The sequence below is a fragment of the Lepidochelys olivacea genome, assembly GCF_965140295.1.
Source record: "Lepidochelys olivacea isolate rLepOli2 genome assembly, chromosome: 6".
NCBI classification, from domain to species: Eukaryota; Metazoa; Chordata; order Testudines; family Cheloniidae; genus Lepidochelys; species Lepidochelys olivacea.
The window spans coordinates 3301339-3326109 of record NC_140416.1 but is presented as its reverse complement, the minus strand read 5'-3'; the positions used below and the strand labels follow the sequence as shown (position 1 = coordinate 3326109).

Here is a 24771-nt window from a genome sequence, read left to right as displayed (position 1 = left end):
TGGATTAAAGCAGGGGAGGCTGGGAACCAGGATTCCTGGGTTCTAGCCCTGGCCCTAGAAGGGGAGTGGGATCTAGTGGATTAAAGCAGGGGAGGCTGGGAACCAGGATTCCTGGGTTCTACTTCCAGTTCTGTACATTTTCTAATCTTCCTGCTACCTCTTATCATTGGTATCGGAGGCAAGGCCCTGCCTTTTCGAATCATTTCCTTTTTAATTCATCTTTATAGCTTGATTCATTTATTGGCCTCAGAGCAAATAGCCCTTTCGGGAAAGCCAGAGAAGAGAAAGAACACACACAGCACTGGCATGGCATGGACATTGCAGTCGGGTAGGGGGCAGTAGTGAATATAAACACAAATATGCCCAGCCAGTGCAGTAGGGGGCAGTGGACCCTCCTCCCCGCACAGCCACTAGAGGGAAGCAGGGACAGATATACACCCCCCACCCACCCCAAAAGGAGCAGCTGCCCTATCTCAGCCCTGCTGGGAACTGACACCCACCCCAGCAGGGTAGCAATGCCCCAGTGACACTCTCCCCATGACCCATGGCACCCACCCCCTCCCATGGTGTAACTGCTCACCATCACCGGCAGGAGGGGGTGGCAGCACCAGGACTGGCTCCCCCAGACGCACACACCAAGCCAATGTATTCATTCCCGCCTCCACCCCAGGGGCAGCCTATGTACAGGGAACTGGCCCTTTGCTACCAGAGTGTTGCAGCGAAGACTGCCATACAGGGATGGGTCACCCTACGCAGAGATGCAGCTGCCTCTGGGGAGGGACAACTGGATAACGGCTGCCCTGCAACACCACACCGGGATGGCTCACCAGGCACTCAGATGCAGCTGCCTGTGGGGCTGGGCAACTCCTGTGCTGGGCAAGCCGACAGCTCTCTGACCTGGTCCCCAGTCCTCCTGTCCCATTCATACCCGGCCTCCAGTCACCTGCACTGCATCACATTCCCGTGACTTGGCCCTTAGTCACCAGGGGACAGCTGAGGAATGAGCTGGTGTCCCAGCTGCCAGGGTTGACGTGCAGGTAGCTAACTAGTATCTGCCCACATCACGTGGCTACATAAACAGCCAGGCTATATCCGGGTGAGTCCTTGGTCAGTTGCTGGGCGTGGATTCCCCAACAGCAGGAAGCTTGTGATTACCCCAGGGCAAAGCATCCTCCCTGCCAATAATTGAAGGGTTAATGAGGCTGGTGGCTTAAAGGACCAGACATGCAGTTGCCTCTGGGGTGAGACATCTGGGGAACAGCTGCGCCGCATGGGGACAGCTCACCGGGCGCTGAGCACATTTCAGACAGAAGCACGTTGAAAATATGGAGTCACCTTAGATTTAGCGGCTTAGACGGGCAAGGCCCTGTGGGGCCTTGGATCTGGATTGAAGCTGGTGCCCCCTAGAGGAGAAAGGCCCAGGTCCCTGTTGAGGACGAGGAGTTAAAAACAGACATAACACAAGAACAGGGAGTGGAAAACAGTGCCTCCATATCTCAACATCCCATTTCCTTGAGCCATCCAGACACGCAGCCAAAAAAATTATCCCCCCCCCCCCCCAGGTCAGATGGCCAGAGACTCTGGGGGTTTTCGCCTTCCACTGCAGTTTTAAACTCGTGCAAATGGTGAATTCTTTGTAATTTGAAGTCTTTAAACCATGATTTGAGGACTTCAGAGCTTAGGAGCGGGACTGAGCAGGGGTGGGGGGTAAGGTTCTGTGGCCTGCAGTGTGCAGGAGAACAGACTAGATCATGATGGTCGCTTCTGGCCTGTGAGTATGAGACAGCCTAGAAGCACACAGCGCCCTCCCATCCATCTTTTCTGTCATGCTGCCCCCTGCTGGCCCTTGAGTATATTGGTCACTTAAAGCATGTCGCTGGCCTTCTTCATTTGTCCTACAAGCAGGTCCCTCTGTGTACGTGGGTAAGTCACAGCCCTGCGGAATTGTGCTCCAGAATCTCAGCTTTCCTTTGTTATAAAATTATGTCTCCCGCCCTCCAAATGGAAAACGTAACCATTGTAGCAGTGGCTGCCTGAGTCTGCAGAGAGCCTGAGCCAATTATCTACCAGGTGTGAACCACCCCAGCTCATCTGAATAGCATTGTTAACTTTGAAAACTAATGATGAGCTTTAAAGTTTCAAGCTGAATAACACTTTACTCCTTGTAAGTAAGGGCAGAGACTAAGGCACCAGAGACTAAGGCACCAGTGCTTCCTAAAATAAAATCCAACTCCAAGGCCTCTGCTCGCAACTGACACAGCCTGAAACCAACCAGGACTACAACTCAGAGGCAGGTGGGTTCAGGGACAGGGTAGGTGGGCAGTGTGTGTGTGGAGAGGGGTGAAGAGGAGTGTTCCAGGTGTATTAGTGCAGCCTGAGCAGAAATGTGAAGCCATGAGTGAGAGGCAGCAAATTGTCCCATTTAGACAAATTATGTTAACTCTGAAACCTAATGGTGGTTATTTAAAAGTCAGCATTGCTGTAAGGGATAAGGGGAGGTTAAGGCAGGGAAGAACGGTGGCAACAGGGGGAAGGAGTGATCAACGGGCACTCAGAGATGGGTGACACCCCTCCAGGCAGTTCAGCAGAGGGATGTGAGGTTTCCCCCTGCTCCACTGCCTTAGCTCCCATTTATGAAGTGCACCCAACTTCCTGAGCCGCTCCTCCGGCTGGCTAGAAGCAGCTGGAGCTATTGATGCCCACCTGGAGCCAGGCTCCTCCACCCTGGCAGGCCAAAGCCTCCCATCGGCAGGGAAGGGGAGGGGAGAAAAAACAAGGCCCCGGTGGGGGAGTGTATGGGAGAGAGAGAGATAGTAGCTCAGGAGTAAATGTCAAAAACTGACGTGGGAGGGGGCTGTCAGTCAGGACTCCTGGGTTCTATCTCCAGCCCAGTGGAGTACAGTGGGGTGGAACAGGGGCTTAGCAAGCAACAACCTACTATCCCAGCCCTCAGCTACCCCCTTCCCCTGCAAAATCTGCCAGTGCTCCTCAATCCCAGCACCCCCATGCTACCCAGTCCTGGGCTCCCCGCTCCCAACTCACACAGCCTTTGCCACTACTCAAGCTCCTCCCTCTCCAATCCCTCCATGCACCCTCCTCATTCCATGGAACAGCCTATTTGCAACCATCATCCATAAGAATGGCCACACTGGGTCAGACCAATGATCCATCTAGCCCAGTATCTTGTCTTCTGACAGTGGCCAGTGCCAGATGCTTCAGAGGGAATAAACAGAACAGGGCAATGTAGAGTGATCCATCCCCTGTCGTCCAGTCCCAGCTTCTGGCACTCGGAAATTTAGGCCACGTCTCCACTAAAAACTTATGTCGACTCAGGTACGTCGGCACACTGTCCCCGCACCTGGCTCCTGGTGTCGGTGGTGCGCGTACTCACCAGGAGTGCTTGTCCACCAACTCTGACAGAAACCTGGAGCTCGGCACTATTCTCACGGGTGTTGCAAGCACAGGGTGCATGATCCTGGTGTATCTGCGGAGCCACAGGAAGAACTGAACTAGTGGGGAACATGACGATTCCTTGGAAGACGGTTTGCTGTGGGACGTAGGGACAACCAATTTAAGGTGGTTGGTGGCATTCCCAGAGCGGCTGCAGATGGTGGAGCACTGGTTCTGGGCCTGAGAAACAAACACTGGGTGGTGGGATTGCATCACAGTGTGGGCTTGGGATGACTGGCAGTGGCTGCAGAAATTTCAGATGTGCAAGGCCACATTCCTGGATCCGTGTGCATAGCTGCCCTCCAGAGCAGCGACCCCACAATGAGACCTGTACTGACAGAGGAGAAGTGTGTGGCGATTGAATGGTGGAAACTTGCAGTGCTGGATTGCTACTGGCTGGTCAGGAATCAATCTGGAGTCAGGAAATCCACTGCAGGGGCCGTTGTAGGGCAAGTGTGCCGGGCCATTAATCGCCTCCTTTGGTGGATCCCCAGGGATGCTTCAGTGACATCAGTGTGGGCTGGTCAGAAAAGGTGCAGGACGCTCACATCTTTAAACTCACAGGATTATTCTGAAAGCGGCAGGTAGGGACTTTCATTCCCAATCAGTAGATTACCATTGAGAATGTGGACAGGCCAATCGTGACCCTGGGGGACACAGCCAACCCCTTGATTCCCTGGCCATACAGGGACCACGTCAACAGCAGCAAGGAATGATTCAACTACCGGTTCAGTAGGTACAGAATGACAGTTGAATATGCTTTTGGTTGTTTGAAGGGTCGCTGGCATTGTTTACGCACAAGATTGGACCTCAGTAAGAAAAATATCCTAGTGGTTATAGCTGTCTGCTATGTCCCACATAACGTACGTGAAGGAAAGAGGGAAACATTTCCACTGGGTCGGAGGTGGAGCAGCCGTCTGCTGAATTTGAACAGCCAGATACAAGGGCTATTGGAATAGCTCAATACAGAGCTATACTGCTCAGGGAGGCTTTGAAAAACCATTTTAAACAGTGAGCCAGGGCAGTATGGTGTTTGTTGTAACATGCTCTACCTGGCCCTGCTCTTCTGTGGCCTGGTAGGAGTCACATGGTGATTGCTGTATGTGCAGAGATATAACAGTCATTACAACTATCAGTCTTGTTCGTGTGAGTTGTGTGACATCCACTTATAGGTAATTGGTCGCCTTCAGAATGGCTGAGCACTCAGTAGCATATGTGTTGCACTAATGAAGATGTTCCAAGTAACAGAATTTTATTTTAACAAAATTAGTGCAAAAAACCCCAAAACACCCCAACCACCACCAAACATGCAATTTTAAAACAAATACATTAAAAACTTAATAAAACACATTTTTATACACCTTTGTCATTCACATCCTTCAGTAACATCAGGTTGTAGCATCATACCACTTGCTACCCTAGTTAGCGTCCCAGTATATAACCACACTTAACAAGAGGACAGAACTTATGCTGGGAAAGAACATTCAGGTCCATTTCAGCTATCCATTCAACCACCGTGGCTTTCACAGGCCCATGTATGTGAAGCTGTGACTGTCTTTAATAGTCCCTGGGGTCAACTGATTAGGAATAGGGAGGTCCTGATCTTGAGGTCTCAGTGGGCTGCAGAGGGAGGCAAGCCCAGGATTGTTGAATCGGCAGGTCCACCAGAGTCTGCAGCATCTGTGTTTGCTGCCAGAGAGGCCCTATTATGTCCTGGTGCATCTCCCTCTCCTTTTCCTGCTGGGACTCCTGGGCCTTTCTCCTGTCCACACGGTTCATCCTCCAGGCTGCTCATGGTCTGATGCCGCACTGGTTTGCTGGATCTCCTGGAACACATCACCCCAAGTCCCCTTCTTTCTCCTCCTCATCTGGCGTGGAGGGGGAGACCCAGAAGGCTGCAACGTCACACCCAGGTAGCACGGTCAGCGCACGCGCTACAGAAAGTGAAACTTAAGATGCTGAACTCACTCCCCTTGTTCCCCTGTCCGCACTACATTCTCATTCCTGTGTGGGATTATTTGTGCATGGCGCCGGTCACTGCACCAGCCATGGCAGCAGGGGAAATGAGGCAGGAATTGCTCATGTGCATGGTTCTAGTAGCGTAGGGCACTGGCATCGAACACTGGCACCGTTTTCGACAGGCGACGGTGACTTGAGCTGATCTCTCGCTCCTGAGGGTAACAGAGGCAGAGAGCGTACAGCTGATTCTGCCCAGGCCTGTATGCTGCTAGTCCGTGTGGTGCAATGGTGCCTGCTGAAGTTATCGCGGCCTGGCGTTGGAAAGTCTCCTACCATGGAGGAAGAAATAAGGCAGCCTTCCGTGGAAACGTGGGGCCGAGGGTTGCAGAGTACCTCCATGGAAGATCCAGTGCGATCTCTCAGGACGGTTCCAGGGTCATCCCTGTGTACGTAAGCAAACTGCTCCGCACGCCCTCACGCCTAACTCTGGAGACGAAGGAAAAGCAGACAGCAGCCCTGGACCACAACCTTGTCTAGCACAAGTAAAATGAATGAAAAGTCAAAAGATTGTGTCCTGTTCCTTTACCGGGGGAAGGGGCATCCCAATAATGGAAAATTAATCTACACACTTACCCCAAGTTCCGTTCCCTGCGTGAGGCTCGCCTGTGCTCCACTGGCTGGATTGCAGAGGTGTCAAAACCAGGTGCTGGGGCTGGCTGCACAGCTGGATCCCCAGTTGCCCATCCCCCATACTCCATTTCTTATCCACCACCTCCTCCTCGCGGTTCACAGCAGGGGCTTGTGACTCGGTTCTGCAGAGGTATCTGCCGTGCTGTTAGGGGCAGTGGTGGGGTCTCTACCGAGGATGGCGTGCAGCTCTTTGGGAAAGTGGCAGGTCACCGGCTCGGCACGCAGATCACTCAATGGCTTCCCCGGCCTTCTGGTCTGCCTGCCACAGCTCCTTGGCTTCATGCAGCACTGCTGCTGGTCCCTGTCGTACCCCTTCTCCTGCATCCCCTGAGCAATCTGCTCATAGATGTCAACATTTCTACAGCTGGTTTGGAGCTGGGCCTGCGTAGCCACTTCTCCCCACAGGCCTGGGAGATCCAATACCTCCTGTCTGCTCTGGGCAGGACCACGCTGGCTACACGGGCTCCAGACATGGTCAGCTGGGCGGTTGCACTAAACAACAGAGAGCTGCTGGTGTGCTCGCCAAGCCAGGTAACCTGGAAAAGGAATTTTAAAACTTCCCAGGGCTTTAAAGGGGAAGGAGGGGCTTTCAGCCAGTGGAGTTCACAGTGGTGACCAGAGCGGTCAGCGTGGGGCCTTGTGGGAGAGCTGCTGGAGGACAGTTTGAGTCAACATAACTTATGCAGTGTCTACACTAGCAATGTGTCAAACTACATCGACCGTGGCTCTATGCCAGTCGGGGAGGCGGTGTCGCTTTGTCTGCGTAATGGGCACTTGCAGCAGTAAGAAACCAATTGCTGGACCTCCACCGGGAGACTGTACCTGTGATCTCCTAGGTACGGCCCCTGAGGAGGCCATGGACCTGGCAGCCGAGTCCGCCACATCCAGGGCTGCCAGCAAGGAGGTCCTGGCTATGGCCTTCCCCTCCTCCACCAGTGAGGAGAACACCTGCCTGGACTCTTGGGGAAGCCAATCTCTGAACTTCCACATGGAGTCCCACATGTTGAAGTCGTATCTGCCCAGCAACCCCTGCTGGTTGGTGAGCCTGAGCTGTAGTCCCCCAGTCGAATAAACCTTTCTACTGAAAAGGCCCAGTTTCTTGGGGTCTTTTGCTATGAGAGTCGCTCTCATAGGCCCTGCCCCTCCCTTTCATTGGCCGCAGAGACCACCAGGGACCTGGAGAGTGGGGCGGGCTGAGAGTACTCATAATCTTGGGCAGGCACCAGGTGCTTCCTCTTGGCTCTTTTTGATGTTGGGGGGAAGGGAGGCGGAAGTTTGCCATAGGGCTTTCACAGCGTCCATAATGGCCTCATTGATAGAGCCATTTTAGATGGGCCCACTGCAGCCAGGATGTTGACCAGGCCGTGAGAAGATTCTTTCACTACCTCTTTGACTGCAAGCCTAAGTTTGAGGTCACCGTCTTCAGTAGCTCCTGTTGGACCTTATCGTTGTGTTGAAGCGACATGTGCGGCCCGGTCACTGCCTTGTCCAGGGAGGAGGAGGTGGCCTGCACCACCCTCCTCTCATTCTGCACCAATGGGATTCCACAGATGCGGGTCCTGAAGCTCAGAACTGGGCTCTGTTCCAGAGTCCAGGTCGGGCGCTGCCTGGTGGGACAGAGGTGCCCTTCTCTCAAGGGCCACTGAGTAAAAGCATCTCAGATGGGGCCCTGGCATCAGGGGAAACCCCCATGGGTTCCAAAAGGGCCATTGCATTAGCATAAGCCATTGACTGCTAGGCCCAGCACTCGGGGCACATGGCGGGGTAAGGATGACGGGAGGGATAACGAGGGTGACTCCTTGAACAAGAGAAGTATGACCCATCCTCTGAATCAGATGAGCTTTTCTCCAGGGACCATGGGGGTGTGGTTCCTACCAGTGCCAGAGAGCAGAGCCGGGAGGCTTGCACCACACCAGGTCCTCTAGATGGTAGCGGGGGGCCAGAACTGGATGGCAACTGGGGATATGTTCCCTCCTGTTCACTGGCACCGCTGACTTGTACTGCCAGCAACGGTGCCACAAGAAGTGCCAGCAGGTCTCTGGCTGCAGGAAACATCTCTGGAGTGGACGACCCTGGTGCCCCGTTGTCCCTCCAGGGCAGATGGCTCATTTGGGACCAGACTCAACAGTGCCTGAGAATGGGCTGTAGTCAAGGTGTGCCAGCCTGCAATGCTGAAGCAGAAGAGTGGCCTAATAGTGGTTGCACTCAGCTCTACTGCCCGTCTAACCTTCTTCAAAGTTGGACAGCATCCCTCCCTGGCCATTAGCATCTTTCTCGGCATCAGCCATGGCACACAATGCCAGGACTCCCATACAGCGGGAGGAGTGCTCTGCCCTGACGGTGAGGTATTTGGTGCCAAGTCCGACCATCTCAGCTCAGAGAAGGTCTGAGCGCTACCTCCGTCAATAGGCACTTTAACCTGGCCTCCCTGTCCTTTGTAGGTTTCAACTCATGGCCGATCTGACAGGGATTGTCCATGTGAGCCTTACCCAAGCAGTTTAGGCAACTCCAGTGCAGGTTGTCCAAAGGCAGAGCCTTGTTGCAGGAGACACAGGGCCTTGAAGCCCTGTGAGTGAGGCATGCCTCAGCAAAGGCAGCGGACAGAACTCCGTTGATGGAGAAGCGTCAACTAAACTATACACAATATGAAGAAATGAAAAACGAAGACCAGCTTGGCCGAGCAAGGAGAGCAGTCACTGCCATAAATTTGGTAGTCGGGGGCAGTAAGAAGGAACTGAGGAGCCGTGGCACCAGCTGGGCTCTTTATAATGGTGCTCTGCTCACACAGCACCCAGGGGTGCCACACCCAACCCCACTAGTACCACTGAGGGACATTTCCAGCAACTGAGCCTGGGGCACACAGTGGAAGGGACATGTGCAAGCATTCAAACAAAAACATTGTATTGGCTATCCTCCAGTTTGCTGGTAGCGCGTTACATACCCCAGTTAGCGGTGCTGCAATTCCATATTTGAGTGCCTTCAAAACTCTTGGATGAAGGCCAGCTGGTCTTGATGAATTATTACTGTTTACACATAGTTGGATTTTTGAAACAAATTTATAAACCTCGATCAGGACACTTCCACAGATTTGTCACCTAAAAATTATTTGGGGTTCAAAAGGTTAGAGGCAAACATCCCCCTCCAAAAAGAGAAGTTGTTCGTATGACAGTAAATGGTCTACGTAGAACCTTATATGCATTCCCCATCACAGACGCATCTAGCCACTACTGCTGAGCTCCCCCCATCAATCACACCATGGCATCAGTCTAGAAAGAGACCACTCTCGATCCTCTATCACAAGTGGTTTAGGGCCAGTAACACAGCCACAACTGGTGTATTGCAATACTCTCAGCTCACACGCACTCTAATTTCAACAAGAGCAACTCCGTTCCACAATGACTTTTACGCGAGTAGGGAGACTGCAATCGGAAGTCTGTAGCAGCTGGTTCTGAACTGTTGCTACCTGGGACTCTGGCCTACACTTCAACTCAGATTGCACCTGCAAATATTTTTCAAGTTGGATTCCACTGCAAATCAGATGATGCTTTCACCCTGGAACGATATTCCTGCCAGCAGCACCGACTGGGCTATGTAAAGCTTTTGCAATAGGACCAGACTCCCAAAACAATCCATCCTGTTCCTGTGAGAACAGCCGCAGTGGTTCCATACAGGCAGATGTTAGTATAATGAAGTTTGGAAAGAGACCTCCTGCCTCAAGTTTCATGGTCTCCTTACTTCCTACAACCCCTAAAGTTCATTGAAATTTTTTTACATGTTCATGAAGTAAAGCTCTTCCTTTACACCATCCCTTTGCAGTTATTTCACAGCCCAGAGCTGTGATTTTAAAAATCATGCAACATCTCCCTACATCCGACACGTTTCATTTTGCGGTTTCTTACAGCTGAGCACAAGGAACTATTGCCTTGCTTAAAAAGCCATGCAGCTCCTAACTGAAATCAAGAAACATATGAACAGTGATACACATTTATAACCTGTGGTTGTTTTTTATTCAGCATGTTTAAGTTAAAGTTTATTACATTCATACACACTGCAGCTCCAACCATAAGAAATATGGACCTAGAAAATTTGCTCCCTTGAAGTTTTCTACAACAGCACTTCCCCTGGGAGAAGTTTACTAGTCCCAGACACAGATGTGTGTCCACCTTTTTACCCATGCTCCCATTTTTGTGCAGGTGGACAACAATGCTGTCTGTGATTGTATGAGCAACACCCTGGATAAGCTTTAACTACTGCTGGTCACATCCTTGCTTGGGTGGGTTTAGCTTACAAACTCCGATTCTAGAAAAACAGGGATGCTTTTTGTTCACCTAGTTGTGTGGCTCATCACCACAGACTAGCTCCAAATTCACCCTAATAAGGAAAAAAAAAAAAATTCTCTTGTACCTTAGGCCAAGGAATAACATTTTGCAAACTAACAACTTTGGTCAGTTTCACCTGTGCAACTCTCTAGTCTGCAATAGGATTGCATAGATGTGTACATAATTTGAGTATCTATTGGAATTTAATAGTTCTACTAATTATGCATGAACAAAATAGACATTTGGTGCATGAGGTGGTACTTTTACATATCTGTGTCTAACACATTCAAGGTTGTGCGTCAATGGATATCCCTGTAGTTTGCATGAAGATGTATATACACATCTTATTTGTATCAGATCTTTAGAGAATATAGCTTTCTAATTCTGCAGCTACCACACTTTCCATGGGGTAGCACAAAAACCCAGAAACAAGTTGTTTACCATCCATTCCCTGCGCCCCCCCCAAAAACCTCAGCAAGCAAACTTTCCATGTAGACACTGATCAGAGGGCTCACACATTGACAATGTCCCTACTAAGCTGAACACTCCTATGCTGGAGGATGGTGCTTCAGGTAAAGATGAAAACTCAAATGTTAATGCACAAGGGTAAATCAAGAATTTGGCATTTAAACCACAGCTCATGATGCCTCTCTCTGCATACGTCTGCTCAATTACATGGTAATACTGTTCATAGCATAATGTATTTATGTATATTAAAACACCCATGGCTAGCATTGGGGCATTCCAGTACAGTGACCCCAGCTTTCTGGTATAAACTGAAGTTGCCTTTATTGAAGCCCTGGCCCCAAGAAAGCTACACACGGCAACTAAAACAATGGGTTTTTTTTTTAATGTAGGGGATTCTTCCAGATACAGGGGGAAGAAAAAAAAAAAAGGTAAAATTGAGAGGGCAATACAAAGTTTTACACAAATGGAACGAGCTTTACAGTCTGCAGCACAAAGTCTGACATACAAAATAAAAAAGTGTAAGTCACATGGTCTGGGAATTTGTACAGTCTTAATAGGGTCTCTCACGGCGGTCTTGTCTGTGGTCACCCCTGTGGAGAGAAAGGGGAAGGATTAGGACTGACTGGCGTGGGCCAGAATAAAGGAAGTATTTTAAGCTTCACCCACAAGCAGCTGAGTGATGCTTATAAACAGAAACAAGTCAATAACTGTTTTAGATGTTGTGGCATTATCCACATTTTACAAGAGGAGAAGTGACTTGATCCCTTCTGACCTTAACATAGATGAATTGGGCATTATGATCCTCTCATCTGACCATCCAGTACAACACAGGCCAGAATCTCACCCAGCGATGCTGGCATCCAGCCCATGATGTGTGGCAGAGCTACAGATGACATTTGAGAGGCACCAGGCTTGATTTAAAGACCCAAGTGACAGAGAATCCATCAGAACCACCCTTGTAAGTTGAGCCAATGGTTAGTTACTTTCACAATTTAAACAAATAACCCCGGGTCTGAACTTGTCTGGCTTCAGCTGCCAACCACAGAATTGTGTGCCTGTAGACTGATCAAGCCACGCCCCCAACTATCTTTTGGATTAGCTGACTGGGTTGAGATCGTCACCAGTAGGCAGGTTTTTGCAGACCGTGAGTCACACTTGCAGCTGTACAGAACCAGGAGTAAAACCCATGACAGATGATCACATCATGCCCTTTCTGTGCCAATCTGCTTACCTGTTATCCATCTTTCCTGGCCCAAATCCACCGCCCCGATCTCCGCCTCTGCCTCCTCGGAAGCCACCCCGATCACCACCTCGGCCTCCTCGGAAGCCGCCACGGTCATAACCACCTCTGCCTCCGCGGCGCTCTTCCCCAAATCCTCCTCCTGCAGAGGGAAAAACACGCACAGGAGTGAGACTGGTGCCAAGAATACCGCCGAGGCAATATCATTCGGAGCATACACAATCGCACCCACCCATGGAGGCCTGCCCCCTGCTGGTGGGCAGGAGAAAGAATGGTGTAAGTTACCCATGTGTGGTCCTCCGGGCCCATCGGGCTTTGGTGCCTTGCACTGGTTGCACTCATTACGCCATGAGAAATTCATGTTCTCACAGGTCCTGGAAGATGCAGTATTTGAGGAGAGGCATTAGTGTCAGGTAAACCCAAGAGTTTTAACCCTTGGTTCCCCCACTTGCCAGAGCCTCTACTTACGGGTTAGGGCACTTCCAGTCCCCTGCGCGCTGCTGGCCACCGCCTCCACTGGGGAAGCCACCTCTGTTACCTCCACTGGAGCCACTGTTACCACTGCCTCCTCCACCTCCGCCACCAAATCCACCACGACCCATGGGCCCTACATAAGGAGGGGGAAAGAGAGAGGTATCAAAGGGGTCCGCCTCACTGAAAGGGACATGTTTATCTGCATCCACAACCCGCAGAGCGCTGATCCTTTGTGCGGGCCACTCCCCAAGCTCAACCACAACAGCACCTGAGAGTTGGATTCAGCAGTCGTCTCTTGCTAGCAGCCTCTGGTTAACTTCCTATAACCAGATCACGACTTATTTCACTCTCAGCCACACACCTTAACTGTGCTTCCCTTGCTGCAGAGCTGCCTGGACAGTGGGTATCCCAGAATGCACTGCCACAAATGTTTTGTTACATCTGGTCACTCACATGCTGAGGCAGATTTTCCCAGCGTGCACTGACACAGATAAGATTATGCCACAGATGAAAAATGGATACAAAAATCATGGCTGACCCATAGGTGTATTGTGTACCTATAACCCACAGACAAGCTCATGTGATAGGGAAGGAGGCTCTTAACACAAGTCTATATGGCTAGGCCTTAGCTCAGTCTCTATAATGGCTGTTAGACTTGGTTGGTAGTATCCAGATCCTGAAAAACAGATCACTCTCCTGTTGGGGTGGAGCACCCATCCCCATCAGGAGCAAACATTTCTAAATACCTCCACGGCCTCTGCCACCCCGTCCATTTCCACCGCCACGGTTGAAGTCCGCCCTCCGGGTAGCGAAGGAGACTTTGATGGGGTTGCCAGAAAATTCCTTTCCTAATTGGAGGAAAGAAACCAGACATGTCAATTTCACCTCATACAGAGCTTTATGATTGGCTTTGGAGGAATGTTCCCACCCCACTTTAACCCACAGCTGGTTGAATTTTTTTTTTTTTTTTTTTTGAAGTAATTCCTATCCTGGGATGGAAATTTGGATTTGATTTGTCCCATGTTGGGATGAAAACTTAGGATCAATTTTTTAAGTTTGGGAAGTTCTGATTCAAATAACCAGTCAAATAACCAGTTTGATGTTGCTAGATAGGAATATGAAGTTTCTGCTTGGCTTGACTATCTGTCCCAGCAGGCACGCTTTAGGGAGCTGCAGTTCAGATGCCTCGTGGAAATAAGGTGTACATTTAACAGTGAGAGTAATTAACGGTTGGAACACTTTACCCAGAGTTGCGGTGGATTTTCCATAACTGACCATTTTTAAATCAAGATTGGATGTTTTTCCTACATGCTCCAGGAATTATTTTGGGGGAAGCTCTCTAGCCTGGTGTCAGACTAGATCACAGTGGTCCCTCTTCTGGGCTTAGAATTGCTAAAGATACATCTCCAATGCACAACTCTTGTGGCTGTGTTTTATTAGTTTGAGACCACAGTGCATTGTGGGAGATGTCGTCCAGCCAGGAAGCCTAGCCCAAGAATGGGCTGAGGAGGACCTGAACTGCAACTCCCAGGACTGTGATTGCCATATTGATGCAGGTGAATGTCCTCCCAACTAAAAATGGATTTTCCCCAATGGAAAACGAAATTCCAGCAGAACTGAAATCTTCCCACAGGAAAAAAAAAACAAAACCTCATTTCAAGGCAACTTGTTTTCCCACTAGAGAAACAAACCAGCAGGATTCCTGACCAGCAGCGCTTTAACCCCTGTGTCTCTGAATCAAAGCAGGGCACTACAGCCAAGGGCTTTTCCACACATGGAGCTATTCCAGAACCACTACTGCATTTAAAATTCACTTCCCACTTTTAAATTTGAATTAATTTCCAAATGTAGACAAGCCTTAAGACATGGCATGAAGAATGAATCCTACTCATGCTGAAGTTAACTGAAGCCCTGCCCTTGACTCAAATGACTGCAGCATCAGATGCTACAGTAGCCAAGTATTATGCAAGACATAAGTATCATCCCCATTTCACAAAGAGAAAAATCTAAGGTTCAGAAGGGAAGTGACTGAGCAACAGATCACTACTAAAATTAGAACTCCTCCTTCCCTGTTCTAATCCAGTAGAGTAGATCTCACTCTCATCCCAGAACCAGGGACAGAACCCAGGAGTCCTGGCTCCCAGCTCCACCATTTATGCTGCTTCTTCAGGAGCTCCTTGGCCCAGCTGGATGGAAGCAACTTACCATCAAACCAATCGATAGCTGCCTTGGCAGATGGGGGATCATCAAAAGACACTGTGGCTTCCCCCTTTAGCTTCCCGGTCTCACGGTCTGTGTACAGGTTAATCATGGGCTGCCCAGTTTTCTTGTTTGTCTGAAACACAAACAAGGGGTACATCTCATGATCTTAGCTTCTGGAGTAACCTACAGCTGAAGGCCACCCTGTTCACCTCCCTTATTGGGTGGACTGAAAAATGGAAGGAAATATTCTATTGCTTTAGACTAGGGACTATTTGAGAAATTGGCATATAAAGGATCTCTGAAAACCATCAACAATAAGTCATGAGTAAGGCTAAAATTGTGTCATGGTTATTTTTAGTAAAAAAGTCATGGATAGGTCACAAGCAATAAACAATTTCCGAAGAGAAAACAGGACACCCGCTCGCCCTAGGCATCCCTGTTCCCCTCCCTCCACATGAGGCAGTTGCCCTCGCTAGAACCCTGAGGAGGGTCCCCTCAGGAGGCTGTGACCTGTCACTGGACCTTGTAGGGAGCCACATGAGGCTGTTGCTGGAACCCTCCTAAGGCCCCGCTGGCTGCCAGCTCCAGTCCCTCGGCCCCTGGGGCTGCAGTAGAGAATGGAATAGGGAGGTCTCGGGAAGTCACGGATTCCTGACTTCCATGACAAACATAGCCTTAGTCACAAGGATTGCAAGATGGTCACAGCAGGGACTGCCTTTTTATCAGTCAGATCCACACTGGCACAGCACAAGTCTAGGGTACTAGTAATATCTGTATACTGCTTATTGAGTACCTTCCATCGTTCAAAGCTTTTTAACAAACTAAACCTTGCTCATTAGAAGCATATATCCCAGTTCTATAGTGATAAAACTGGGAGTCTAATGCAGGAGTGCTGAGCCCTCATCTCACCTGCCCTATCCCACAATATCCCCCTTCCCTGAACCAGAAATACAGGAGTCCTGACTCATTCTCAGCTAGTAGACCAAACTCCCTCCACAGTAAGAGTGCTTGGATTGTACGTTAAGGGCAAGACGCAGAGGGACAAGAGAAGTGCTGTTTTGCCATGCTGTTCTTGCTAACCCAGACTATTGAGTTCCCTGTGCTGGTACCTTAATGATTCCTATTTGCTTGAAGTAGTCAGCGACCGACTCGATGGTGACATTTTCACCGAGTCCCTGGACGAAAATGGTGTTGTTGTCAGAGTTATCCTGTTCAGAAGCTGCAAAGTAAGCGAGTGTCACTCAGTTTCATACCCAAGGATCAAAGATTGAGAAAAAATTATCCTGCTGTAGATGCTACAGCAATAGCTGTGTAACAGCTTCTTTAACAAGACCACACCTTAGTAGGTACTCCGGCTACACGAGAATTTCATGCATACTTTCAGTTTAAGCTGCTCTAAATTAGCTTTTCTTTTTGTGAAATGGGTATGATGCTTATGTCTTAGGGAGATGATCTGAAGTTGATCTAATTTAACACAAAATACTCCCACAACACAAGAGGTAATTGATACTGTGAACCCACACTTATTTGGGAACAGTCACCTACCAGGATCATGGCGCGGTCCTTGGTCCCGGGGCCCTTTTGCACATGAAAATAAGGAGAGATCTAGTTAGTTGGTGGAAACAGACTCCTCTCCCACACATACTAAACATATTAAAGACAGCAGGCCAGTGTTGGTACATGTGCTCTGAATGTTGAGCCTACATTTACTTTAGCCAAAGGCAAAAATTCTGTGAAGTCAGAGAACTTAAGGTACTTCGAAGACAGTGCTGCAAAACCAGTGACAACTCCTTTTTCAGATGTCATACTGCACACAGAAAACGCCTCTTTCCAACTCTACGTGGAAGGTCAACTACAAAAGCCCTCCTAACACATGTTTAATTCTGCTTAGCATCACCTTCTGAGGTCTGTTTAAATTGAGACCTTTGCGTATACAATTTAAGGAGCTGCTACCCAAGGAGATCTTTGTCCACATGTTTTTATACACCTTTGTCATTCACATCCTTCCGTAACATCAGGTTGTAGCATCATACCACTTGCTACCCTGGTTAGCGTCACAGTATATAACCACACACTTAAAAGCTTTAAGATTTATGCAGCGATATAGTGGCTTTAGCCCATGCCACACATTTACAGTGAACTAACCTTGCATAAATATAGCTTTGTTTCACTTAAACCATTATTTACCTATACAAACCATTTATATATTAGTATTTTTGCTATATTTAGACATTTCACCCATTATACCTTTAATCACACCCAGATCAGATCAATAATTATCTTAATGAACCTAAAAGCATATGCCCAACACTGGTCTCTTAAAACTAAATTGACCTGGTCAAGAGATCATTCATGCCAAACCCTTTTCAGCAAACCCATGGGAACTCTCCTGGAAGTGTTCAGATACATTTTGTTTGGTATGTTTGAGTGCAAAAATACCTTTTTTCTTCTTAAGATATAAGCTTAAATATAAAACCATCTTTCTTAAGGTATAAGCTTACAAAACCATGTGATGTAGTCAAAGGGAAGTTTACACAAGACCAAAAATTCATTCCAGTTTTTGGGGACGTCCCCCATTTTCTTTACCAGTAACCATAAAAAGGTACGTAAACTCTTTGCATCATTATCCTCAGGATTGCATGCAATTCCATCACCACATTTTAACTCCAAAAAAATCACCAGCACTTAAAGCTTCTTGTGTGTTTTGTTTTTTTAAAAAAGGAACCACACACAGACCAGACACTTCTAGGAAGTAGCACTTTTGTTTTCATTCCCCAAAGCACACTTTTTTGTGTGTGTCTTGTTGCAAAACATTCAACCAAGATGTATTGGCACCAAGAACTTTGGTCAAAGCAGAAGCCCAGTGGATGTAGAAATAAGTGACACCATATGTATCTCAAGAACTCATTTGGTATAGAGGGCTGCAGAGGGTGCTCCCATAGGTTATATCTGATAAATGGTGGCTTTTCCTAACGCATAAAGGTTCTGCATATGAAAGACAAGTCTCTGGAAAATATATATATACTTTTTTTGGTTCAAGTTTTGAACTCTTTGGACTTACCACCAAACTTATTGAAGCCACCACGCTCACCACCGCTGAGGAGATAAGTTAGAAGATAATGAAGCTTTTTCCATGGCTAAAAGGTTCACTAAAACTACCAGATCTTAAAATCCTGACCAACACTTGTTTTTTCCAGTTCTTCCTGAAAGCCTAAAGAATGCTCCTTTCAACCTTGTTCTGTCCCTCAGCATATTTAGGCTTTTTATTTATTTAAATACACCCTTTTTGTCTTGTAAAATTGGAATGGACAAATCTAACACAAGTGCAACTTTGGCTTCCAACCTTCTCCTATTACTTCAGCCGTCGTGATGTACACTCGAGACAATGCTGACTCCTCGATGCAGTCCTAGCGTGCGTACGAATCCACGAACCGCATGTTACAACTTATTTGTACAGTGTATTCCCCCCGCCCTGGTGTTGATACCACCTAAACATTGATACGTAGAATATTTGCTTTGAAAGCTAACCCAAGTTCCCTAGCATAGCATAATAAACTGATTGACCACTAAGCCTGGACCTAACATAAGCTCTCTCCCTTCCTCACCCTTAGCTAACATGTGGAAGGTGGAGAATTGATAAAGTTCATTGACTTTCATACCTGTAGCACATAAAACGCAGAGTTTGTTAACAGATAACATGTAGTGTTAACAGCAGATAACAAGTAACATCAATACTTTGATTTCCCCCCCAACCTAATACTCACCTTTCTAAAAAACACAATTTAAACTTCAGATCAACAGAGTTCACAATCAGTATTATTTAACAACTGTTTCTCAACCTGTCGTTTCTTTTTAATAGACCACTGAGCAACCCTCTGCTGAGGGAGGATTGTTACACCAGGGCAGTTTAAGACACTGCTTTTCTGTGTTTATATAGTGAGATAAACCAAAAGCAAGTCATATATAAATGTGATCACAGCTGCTGAAGCTGCTAATTGGGTGCCCAAATACATCCTTTAACCCATGGAAAATCTCCAGTGTGTGGATGGACCACAGAGTTAACCAAGTTTGCAACACAGGTTGTAAGCAACCAGGTTGGGAAGAAGACACAACTTCTCCTCTGACTGAGGAGACTTACATCCCTTGTTTCTTACCAAGATGACCCAGGTGCTTTGGTGAACAGATTATAGCACCAGATAAATTGCAAATAAACCCTTGATGTAGAGAGATTTATACGCCCTTTGAATAGCGATATTTATAAACCTTCAGTATATACCTAGACAGGGTAGCATATGAATTCCAAGTGCTTGCTGAACTTTCATTGTGCATTTCATATGTTAAGACACATGTTTGATGTCAGACACACAACTCTGATAGTAACCACCAGTGGGGTATTTTACCCCCATGCATAAATTGTCTACTGTAGATATGAACCTACACTGGTTCTTAAGGTAGACAGTAGTGGGACTCTGCCCCATACATACAAGAAAAGCTTTTATAGCCATTCAATCTCCACCCCCCATAAAACATTGCAACTCCCTTAACACATGCAGTATGAGGACATGGCATTCCACCCATGCATCCAGGAAGAACTTCTACATAAGGCAACACACCCTCCCCAACATGTTAATTTCAGACAGTGCTAGAGACAGTAACATTTCAACCCACTCCCTCTCCCACCGCAAGCATCTAGACACCTACCCCATGCCTCCACGACCGCCACGGCTGCCTCTTCCACCACGGTCAAAGCCACCCCGACCATATCCTCCTCTGCCCCTGCCACCACGGTCTTGCTGGCCACCTCCGTAGCTGCTCTGATCCTGGCTACCGTAGCCACCACTGCCGCCGCCGCCACCACCACCACTCATGGATGACTGGTCCTGGCCATAGCTGCTGGCTGGGGAGAAGAACATGTGCTCAAAGTTACACAAGGAGGACAATTTCAGTGGTCAGAGCAGGGGCACTGGAATCAGGACTCCTGGGTTTATCCACAGCTCTGGAAGGGAAGTAGGGTCTAATGGGTTAGAGCAGCACTGGGAGTTCATATTCCTAGGTTGCATCTCCAGAGCTGCCACCAACTTGCTGCATAACCTTGCAACAGTCTCTCAATATCCAAGCCTGCAGGCTGGGGAGGAGAGGAAATAAACTCATGGGGTTAAAAGTAAGATGCCTGCATGAATAGCCCTTTAAAAAGGGTAACGTATCAGCTTTAAGACAGACACATGTAATCCTCCTTTGAGGACTGTAGTGACTACTGCTCACTATCAGGCTGCACAAATTTGGATTCCCCTTACACCAAGTTTCCCCAGCTTTCAACCCTGACACACAGAGCACAATTAAGATCAACTCACATCCACTGCTGCCCCCGCCACCGCCTCCTCCGCTGCTGCTACTGCTGCTGTACTGGCTCTGCTGACCGTAGCTTTGTGGAGGGTTGTAAGAAGGCTGCTGCCCATAGGAGCTCTGCGGTTGGCTGCTGTAGCTGGATTGCTGGCTGTAGCCTCCACTTGGGGGCTGGCCATAGCTTGTGCTTTGGGAGCTGCTTCCATAACTACGGATTAGAAAAGATCACTGCCCTTTACGTACACATCAAGCCTCTTTTCAACCCACCAGGTATTTGGCTTGATCAGGGAGATAGCCAGGTCCAACATATAGAGCACCAGACTGAGTCTTGGGTTCTCTCCCCAACTCTGGGAGGGGAGTCTCATAGGTTACAGCAGGGGGGTGGGGTCTAGTGGGTTAGAGCAGGGGGAAGGGGGAGCTGAGACTCCTGGGTGTTCTGCCACTGACTGCGACTCTGCCCAAGTCCCCTCCCCCACAATCTGTAAAATGAGATTAAAACTTCACAGTAGGTGTTGTGATGTTAAATGTAGAAGCGTCTGCAAAGTGCTTTAAGATCCAGACACAGGGTGCTAGAAAGGGGAGAAGGGACACATGTAGGGAGATCTATGGGAAGACTAAGACTCTTTAGCCGTACCTTCCTGTTGTTGAGCTGGCTGCCGGTGGCTGGGAGTAGCTAGGATAGGATGAGGGTTGCCCATAAGATGTCTGAGAGGTCTGGCTGCTGCCATATCCTGTTGTTCCGTAAGCTGGGGGTGTTGACTGAGTGCTGTAGCCAGCTAGTAAAAAAGTTAAGAGCTCCTTAAAACATGGTGAAGCTGGGTCCCTTTTATACCTGAGCTGCACTGAAACAACTGAGAGGCACCAACATATCAACACTTCATGTCTCCACAGCTGCTTTGGGAAGGCAGTGTTGCTTAGTGCATCAAGTACTGGATCATGACTGAGGAGAGAAGTTCTATTCCCAGCTCTGCCACCAGCCTGCTGGGTTGGGTGCCCTTGGGCAGCCTCTTTGCTGCCCTGTGCCTCAGTTTCCCCATTTGTAAGACCAGGACAATGACACAAGATTTACTGATCTAAAGCACTAGGTAAGAAATAAGCATTAACACCCTAAACCACTATGTATGGGGAATCCCTCCATCAGCCCTGAAATGCAGGTACCTCTGGGGATGCGATACAGCAGCTGGTTAACAGATGCACAATTCACAGCTTAGGGGAGGAAGCCAAGTAGTGCAGCAAATTTTAGGCAATTCCTAACCTGTACATACACCAGGTGATGCAGAGACTCACTGTCTCCCCCATGCTGGATGGAAGGTGATACAGAAGAGCCAGATTTTGTACTATGCAGCTGGGGTGAAAAGTGTTACAAAGGCGCTACTATGACCTGTTCAGGAAGCTGGCAACAGAGTAACTACCCTGGATATCCGGGGCTAAAGAGCGTACACATCCTCGAGGCAATTACCAGAGAAAGGTTATACTGGGTTTATAACAGTTGCTGGGGTAGGGACTGAACCAGCAATATAGCTGCATTAACAAACTGATTACTTGATGGACTGGCCATCTGGAGAGCAGACTGAAGGGCAAATACTTGGTTTTGTGTCACACGATAAATAATGCTTAGCACTCAAAGTGATTGGACTTGCTGGCAGTGAAAACCTGCTTCACTTTAGTCTGAGTTGAGAAAATCTCCCAGAATGCACCATGCAGCTGGATCAAGAGACTCTGGCACTTACAGCTTTGGCTCTGGCCATAGGAAGAACTGTAACTGTTTTGTCCATATGCTGAGGTGTCTGCAGACTGGCCATAACCGCTGTAGCTTTGCTGGCTGTAGGGCTGGCTGGTTTGCTGAGAGTATCCCTGTCCCGGTGGTGCTGGGTAGGCCCCATAGCTGAGGGAGAATGATCAGACACACCCTTCAGATTAAATATTCCAGATAAGAGGGAGCAAGGCTCCACAGTTAAGGCTGCAACAGTTTAGAGAGTTTTTCAAAGGTCCCATATACCTAGGGAAATTGCCATGACACATCATGGCACCGTATGTGGTGCAATTTGGGAGCAATCACAACAAGTCAGGAGCCCTGAATGCCCTGAGCAGCCACAAATCAATGAATTTAACAGCAGGGACTGATGGGGTTTGTCAATTGACCTACAGGGCAACAGGTAGAGAAGAGCTTTTTGCCATGTTTGAAATATTAAGTGATTAACCCTCAAAATCCAAAATGACAGGTTAGGGCCTAAAGCATGTGACTGAACTGGACATTCCTAAGGACAATAAAAATATCCAGAGTTTAAGAGTACCCTGCAGGGATATAAAAGCTTCAAGTCCTAATGGGGCAACTAGCAGTCTCAGTCATGACCCTTTGCAATATTGTGCTAGATACAGAGTCCCCGCCCCAAAGAGCTTATAAATCAAGGGGGTCTAGGGAAGCTCCCTTTATGGTCAGGTTATTACTTAACTCCGCTGTAGTGGGGCGTTATTGGGGGGACTTCTCTAAACCAGCTAATGCCAGCCACTGTTGAAAAACAGGAACTGGGGTCGATAGGTGTACTGATCCGATCCAGGCCACAGGGAACGAGAATGGATACCAGGCTAGATAGGCCCCTGGGTCTAATCCGGGGCATAAGGGAGGGGTTGGGTTATTGGGCTATGCAGGCCCATGGCTCTGATCCAGGGCTTGATGGTACCACTGATGTAAGACACCAATGAAAGCGGGATGAAGGGAAAAGATTCCTGGGATGAATCCTCCCAGTGTTCCAGTGATATGAGCCAGCATTATCCCCCTTTTGCAGAGCCCAGACTGACAGCTGGGCAGGGGTATCTAACTCTCCCGTCCTTCGCACCAGATACTAACACCAATCTATACTGCCCCACTTTAATAGAAAAGCGGGGACGTTTACCTTTGGGTGGCCGGCTGGCTGTAATCTGCAAGAGGAAAAGGAACAAATTAGACACCAAAGCCCTGATCCCAAACCAACGCCCAGCTCCCATGAGGACATAAGGGGGGGGGAGAGTGGGAGATTGACATGGATGGGAAGGGGGGGCTGCTACAGCCCCCAGTCCTTGCGTGTGTGCAGGACTGCCCCGACCCAACCCCCCCAAGTGCAGTGGGAATGGATCACCAGGATTCACCCTGATGCGGGTAGCACAGCACTGAGGCAGAAATGACGGGGGTGGTGTATTTACACCCCAGCCAGCTGTGGGTGGCAAGGGGGGGCCTTTACCCCGTAGGGGAGCTATCAGGGAGCATTTACCCCGGGGGGGGCACTGGGGGTTAGTTGGGGCTCACACACTGCGCTGGGCGGCCCCTTTAAAGGCCAAGGAGGGGGAAGAGACGGTTGATTGGGCAGTTAAGGTCCAATGAACCCGCGCCGCGCGCCAAACGCGATCAAGAGAGGCGGAGCGAGAAAGTCCCCGGATGAAAGACTGCGGCAAAAAAAAAAAGAGGGAGCACGCATGCGCCAACTCGGGCACGCGTGCCCAGGGCGACACCCTCCCCCTCTGCCGCGCATGCGCACCCTCTCTTTCCTAGAGGCGCGCGCAGACACCTGATCGTCACAACCGAGCATGCGTTATTCCGCGCGACGCCCTTCCTCTTCTCCGCCACCACGCGCGCCCTGACCGGCCACCAGCCGCGCGCGCCTCCTCCCGCCTCCGGCGCGCAGGCGCCGTGGCCTCACGCGCGCAGAAGGGAAGCGGTTACCCCCCCCCCCCGCACAAAATGGCGGCCAAGGGCTTTGGTGGCGCAGTTTAAAAAAAAAAAAACTGGGGGGGTGGGGGGAGAACCGGCGGCGCTGGCCGGGCCCCCAAAGCGTCGAGGACGGAGAAGGTACGAAACGGCAGCCACAAGGAGAGGAGCTGGGGACCCACCCCTTTCCCATAATGCACTGGGCCTCCCACCGCGCCAGCATCGGGGGGAGGGGGGGGGTTGCTCTCATGGCGAGAGCGACCCACGCCCCTTCCCAGCCCCTCTGCAGGGGACGGACGGACGGACGGACACGCGGCGTTCGCCCCGCCCGGGAGCCGTTACCGCGGGGTAATTTACCCCGCCCCCCGGGGGGGGGGCGACTGCGCTGCACCCTCAGCCCCTTTTGCCCCCCGGCCGCCGCCGCACGGGGGGGGGGGTGGCTCCCGCCCCGAGCCCCCCAAGGTGCACGTGGGGCGGGGGGGGGGTCTGGCGCGGCCCTTGCCCAGCCTATAACCCGCCGCCCCCCGCTCCGCGGAGCCTTCCGCGCCTCACCGTTGGACGCCATCGCTGCTGCTGCTGCCGCTGCCGCTGCCGCTGCCCCGAGTCCCCTCCACGCGCTGCCGCCGCCGCCGGACTGAGCGTCCCGCCCCCACCCGGCGCCTCATATACTCTCCCCTCCCCCACCCCCTGCCGCCGGCCTGAACCAACTCCCCGGCAGCCGGGGGAGGATGGCGCGGCCCCAGCGCGGGGCTGCGGCTGCGGGATCTCCCCCCCCCCCTCCGGGGCCGCCCCGCAGCCGGGCGCGTTGTTGTCCATGGGGCGAGGGTTGGGGGAGGAGGAGGAGGGGGGCTTTTCGCTGTGCACAAAAAGCCCCTGTTCTGCATTCCCCCCCCCTCGGGAGGGAATGGCACAGGCCACCCGGGGGAGGAGGAATGAGGTCATGG

The 24771-nt window shown here is 49.9% G+C and overlaps 1 protein-coding gene across 2 annotated transcripts; it reads right to left on the bottom strand.

Moving 5' to 3' along the window:
• Window positions 1–10079: 10079 nt before the first annotated feature.
• FUS (FUS RNA binding protein) lies at window positions 10080–24456 on the bottom strand. 2 transcript variants are annotated; one of them, XM_084632129.1, is made up of 15 exons: window positions 24380–24456; window positions 23040–23064; window positions 21876–22030; window positions 20780–20921; window positions 20154–20353; window positions 19504–19699; window positions 17864–17898; window positions 16348–16380; window positions 15912–16021; window positions 14806–14935; window positions 13347–13448; window positions 12595–12733; window positions 12412–12500; window positions 12118–12268; window positions 10080–11476 (listed from the first exon to the last, which is right to left on the bottom strand). In XM_084632129.1, exons 1-15 carry the CDS (start codon window positions 24390–24392, stop codon window positions 11437–11439), a joined length of 1560 nt encoding a protein of 519 aa, XP_084488255.1. In that variant the 5' UTR covers window positions 24393–24456; the 3' UTR covers window positions 10080–11436. The 2 variants fall into 2 exon arrangements, with proteins under 2 accessions (XP_084488255.1, XP_084488256.1); XM_084632130.1 differs by lacking the exons at window positions 14806–14935; window positions 15912–16021.
• Between the last annotated feature and the right edge of the window lie 315 nt (window positions 24457–24771).

Coding starts and splice junctions, on each gene's coding strand:
- FUS (XM_084632129.1), bottom strand. Junction 13,449..14,805: donor AGCTATCGATTGGTTTGATG/GTAAGTTGCTTC, acceptor TCCTCCAATTAG/GAAAGGAATTTTCTGGCAAC. Junction 12,269..12,411: donor GCCCGGAGGACCACACATGG/GTAACTTACACC, acceptor TTCCCTCTGCAG/GAGGAGGATTTGGGGAAGAG.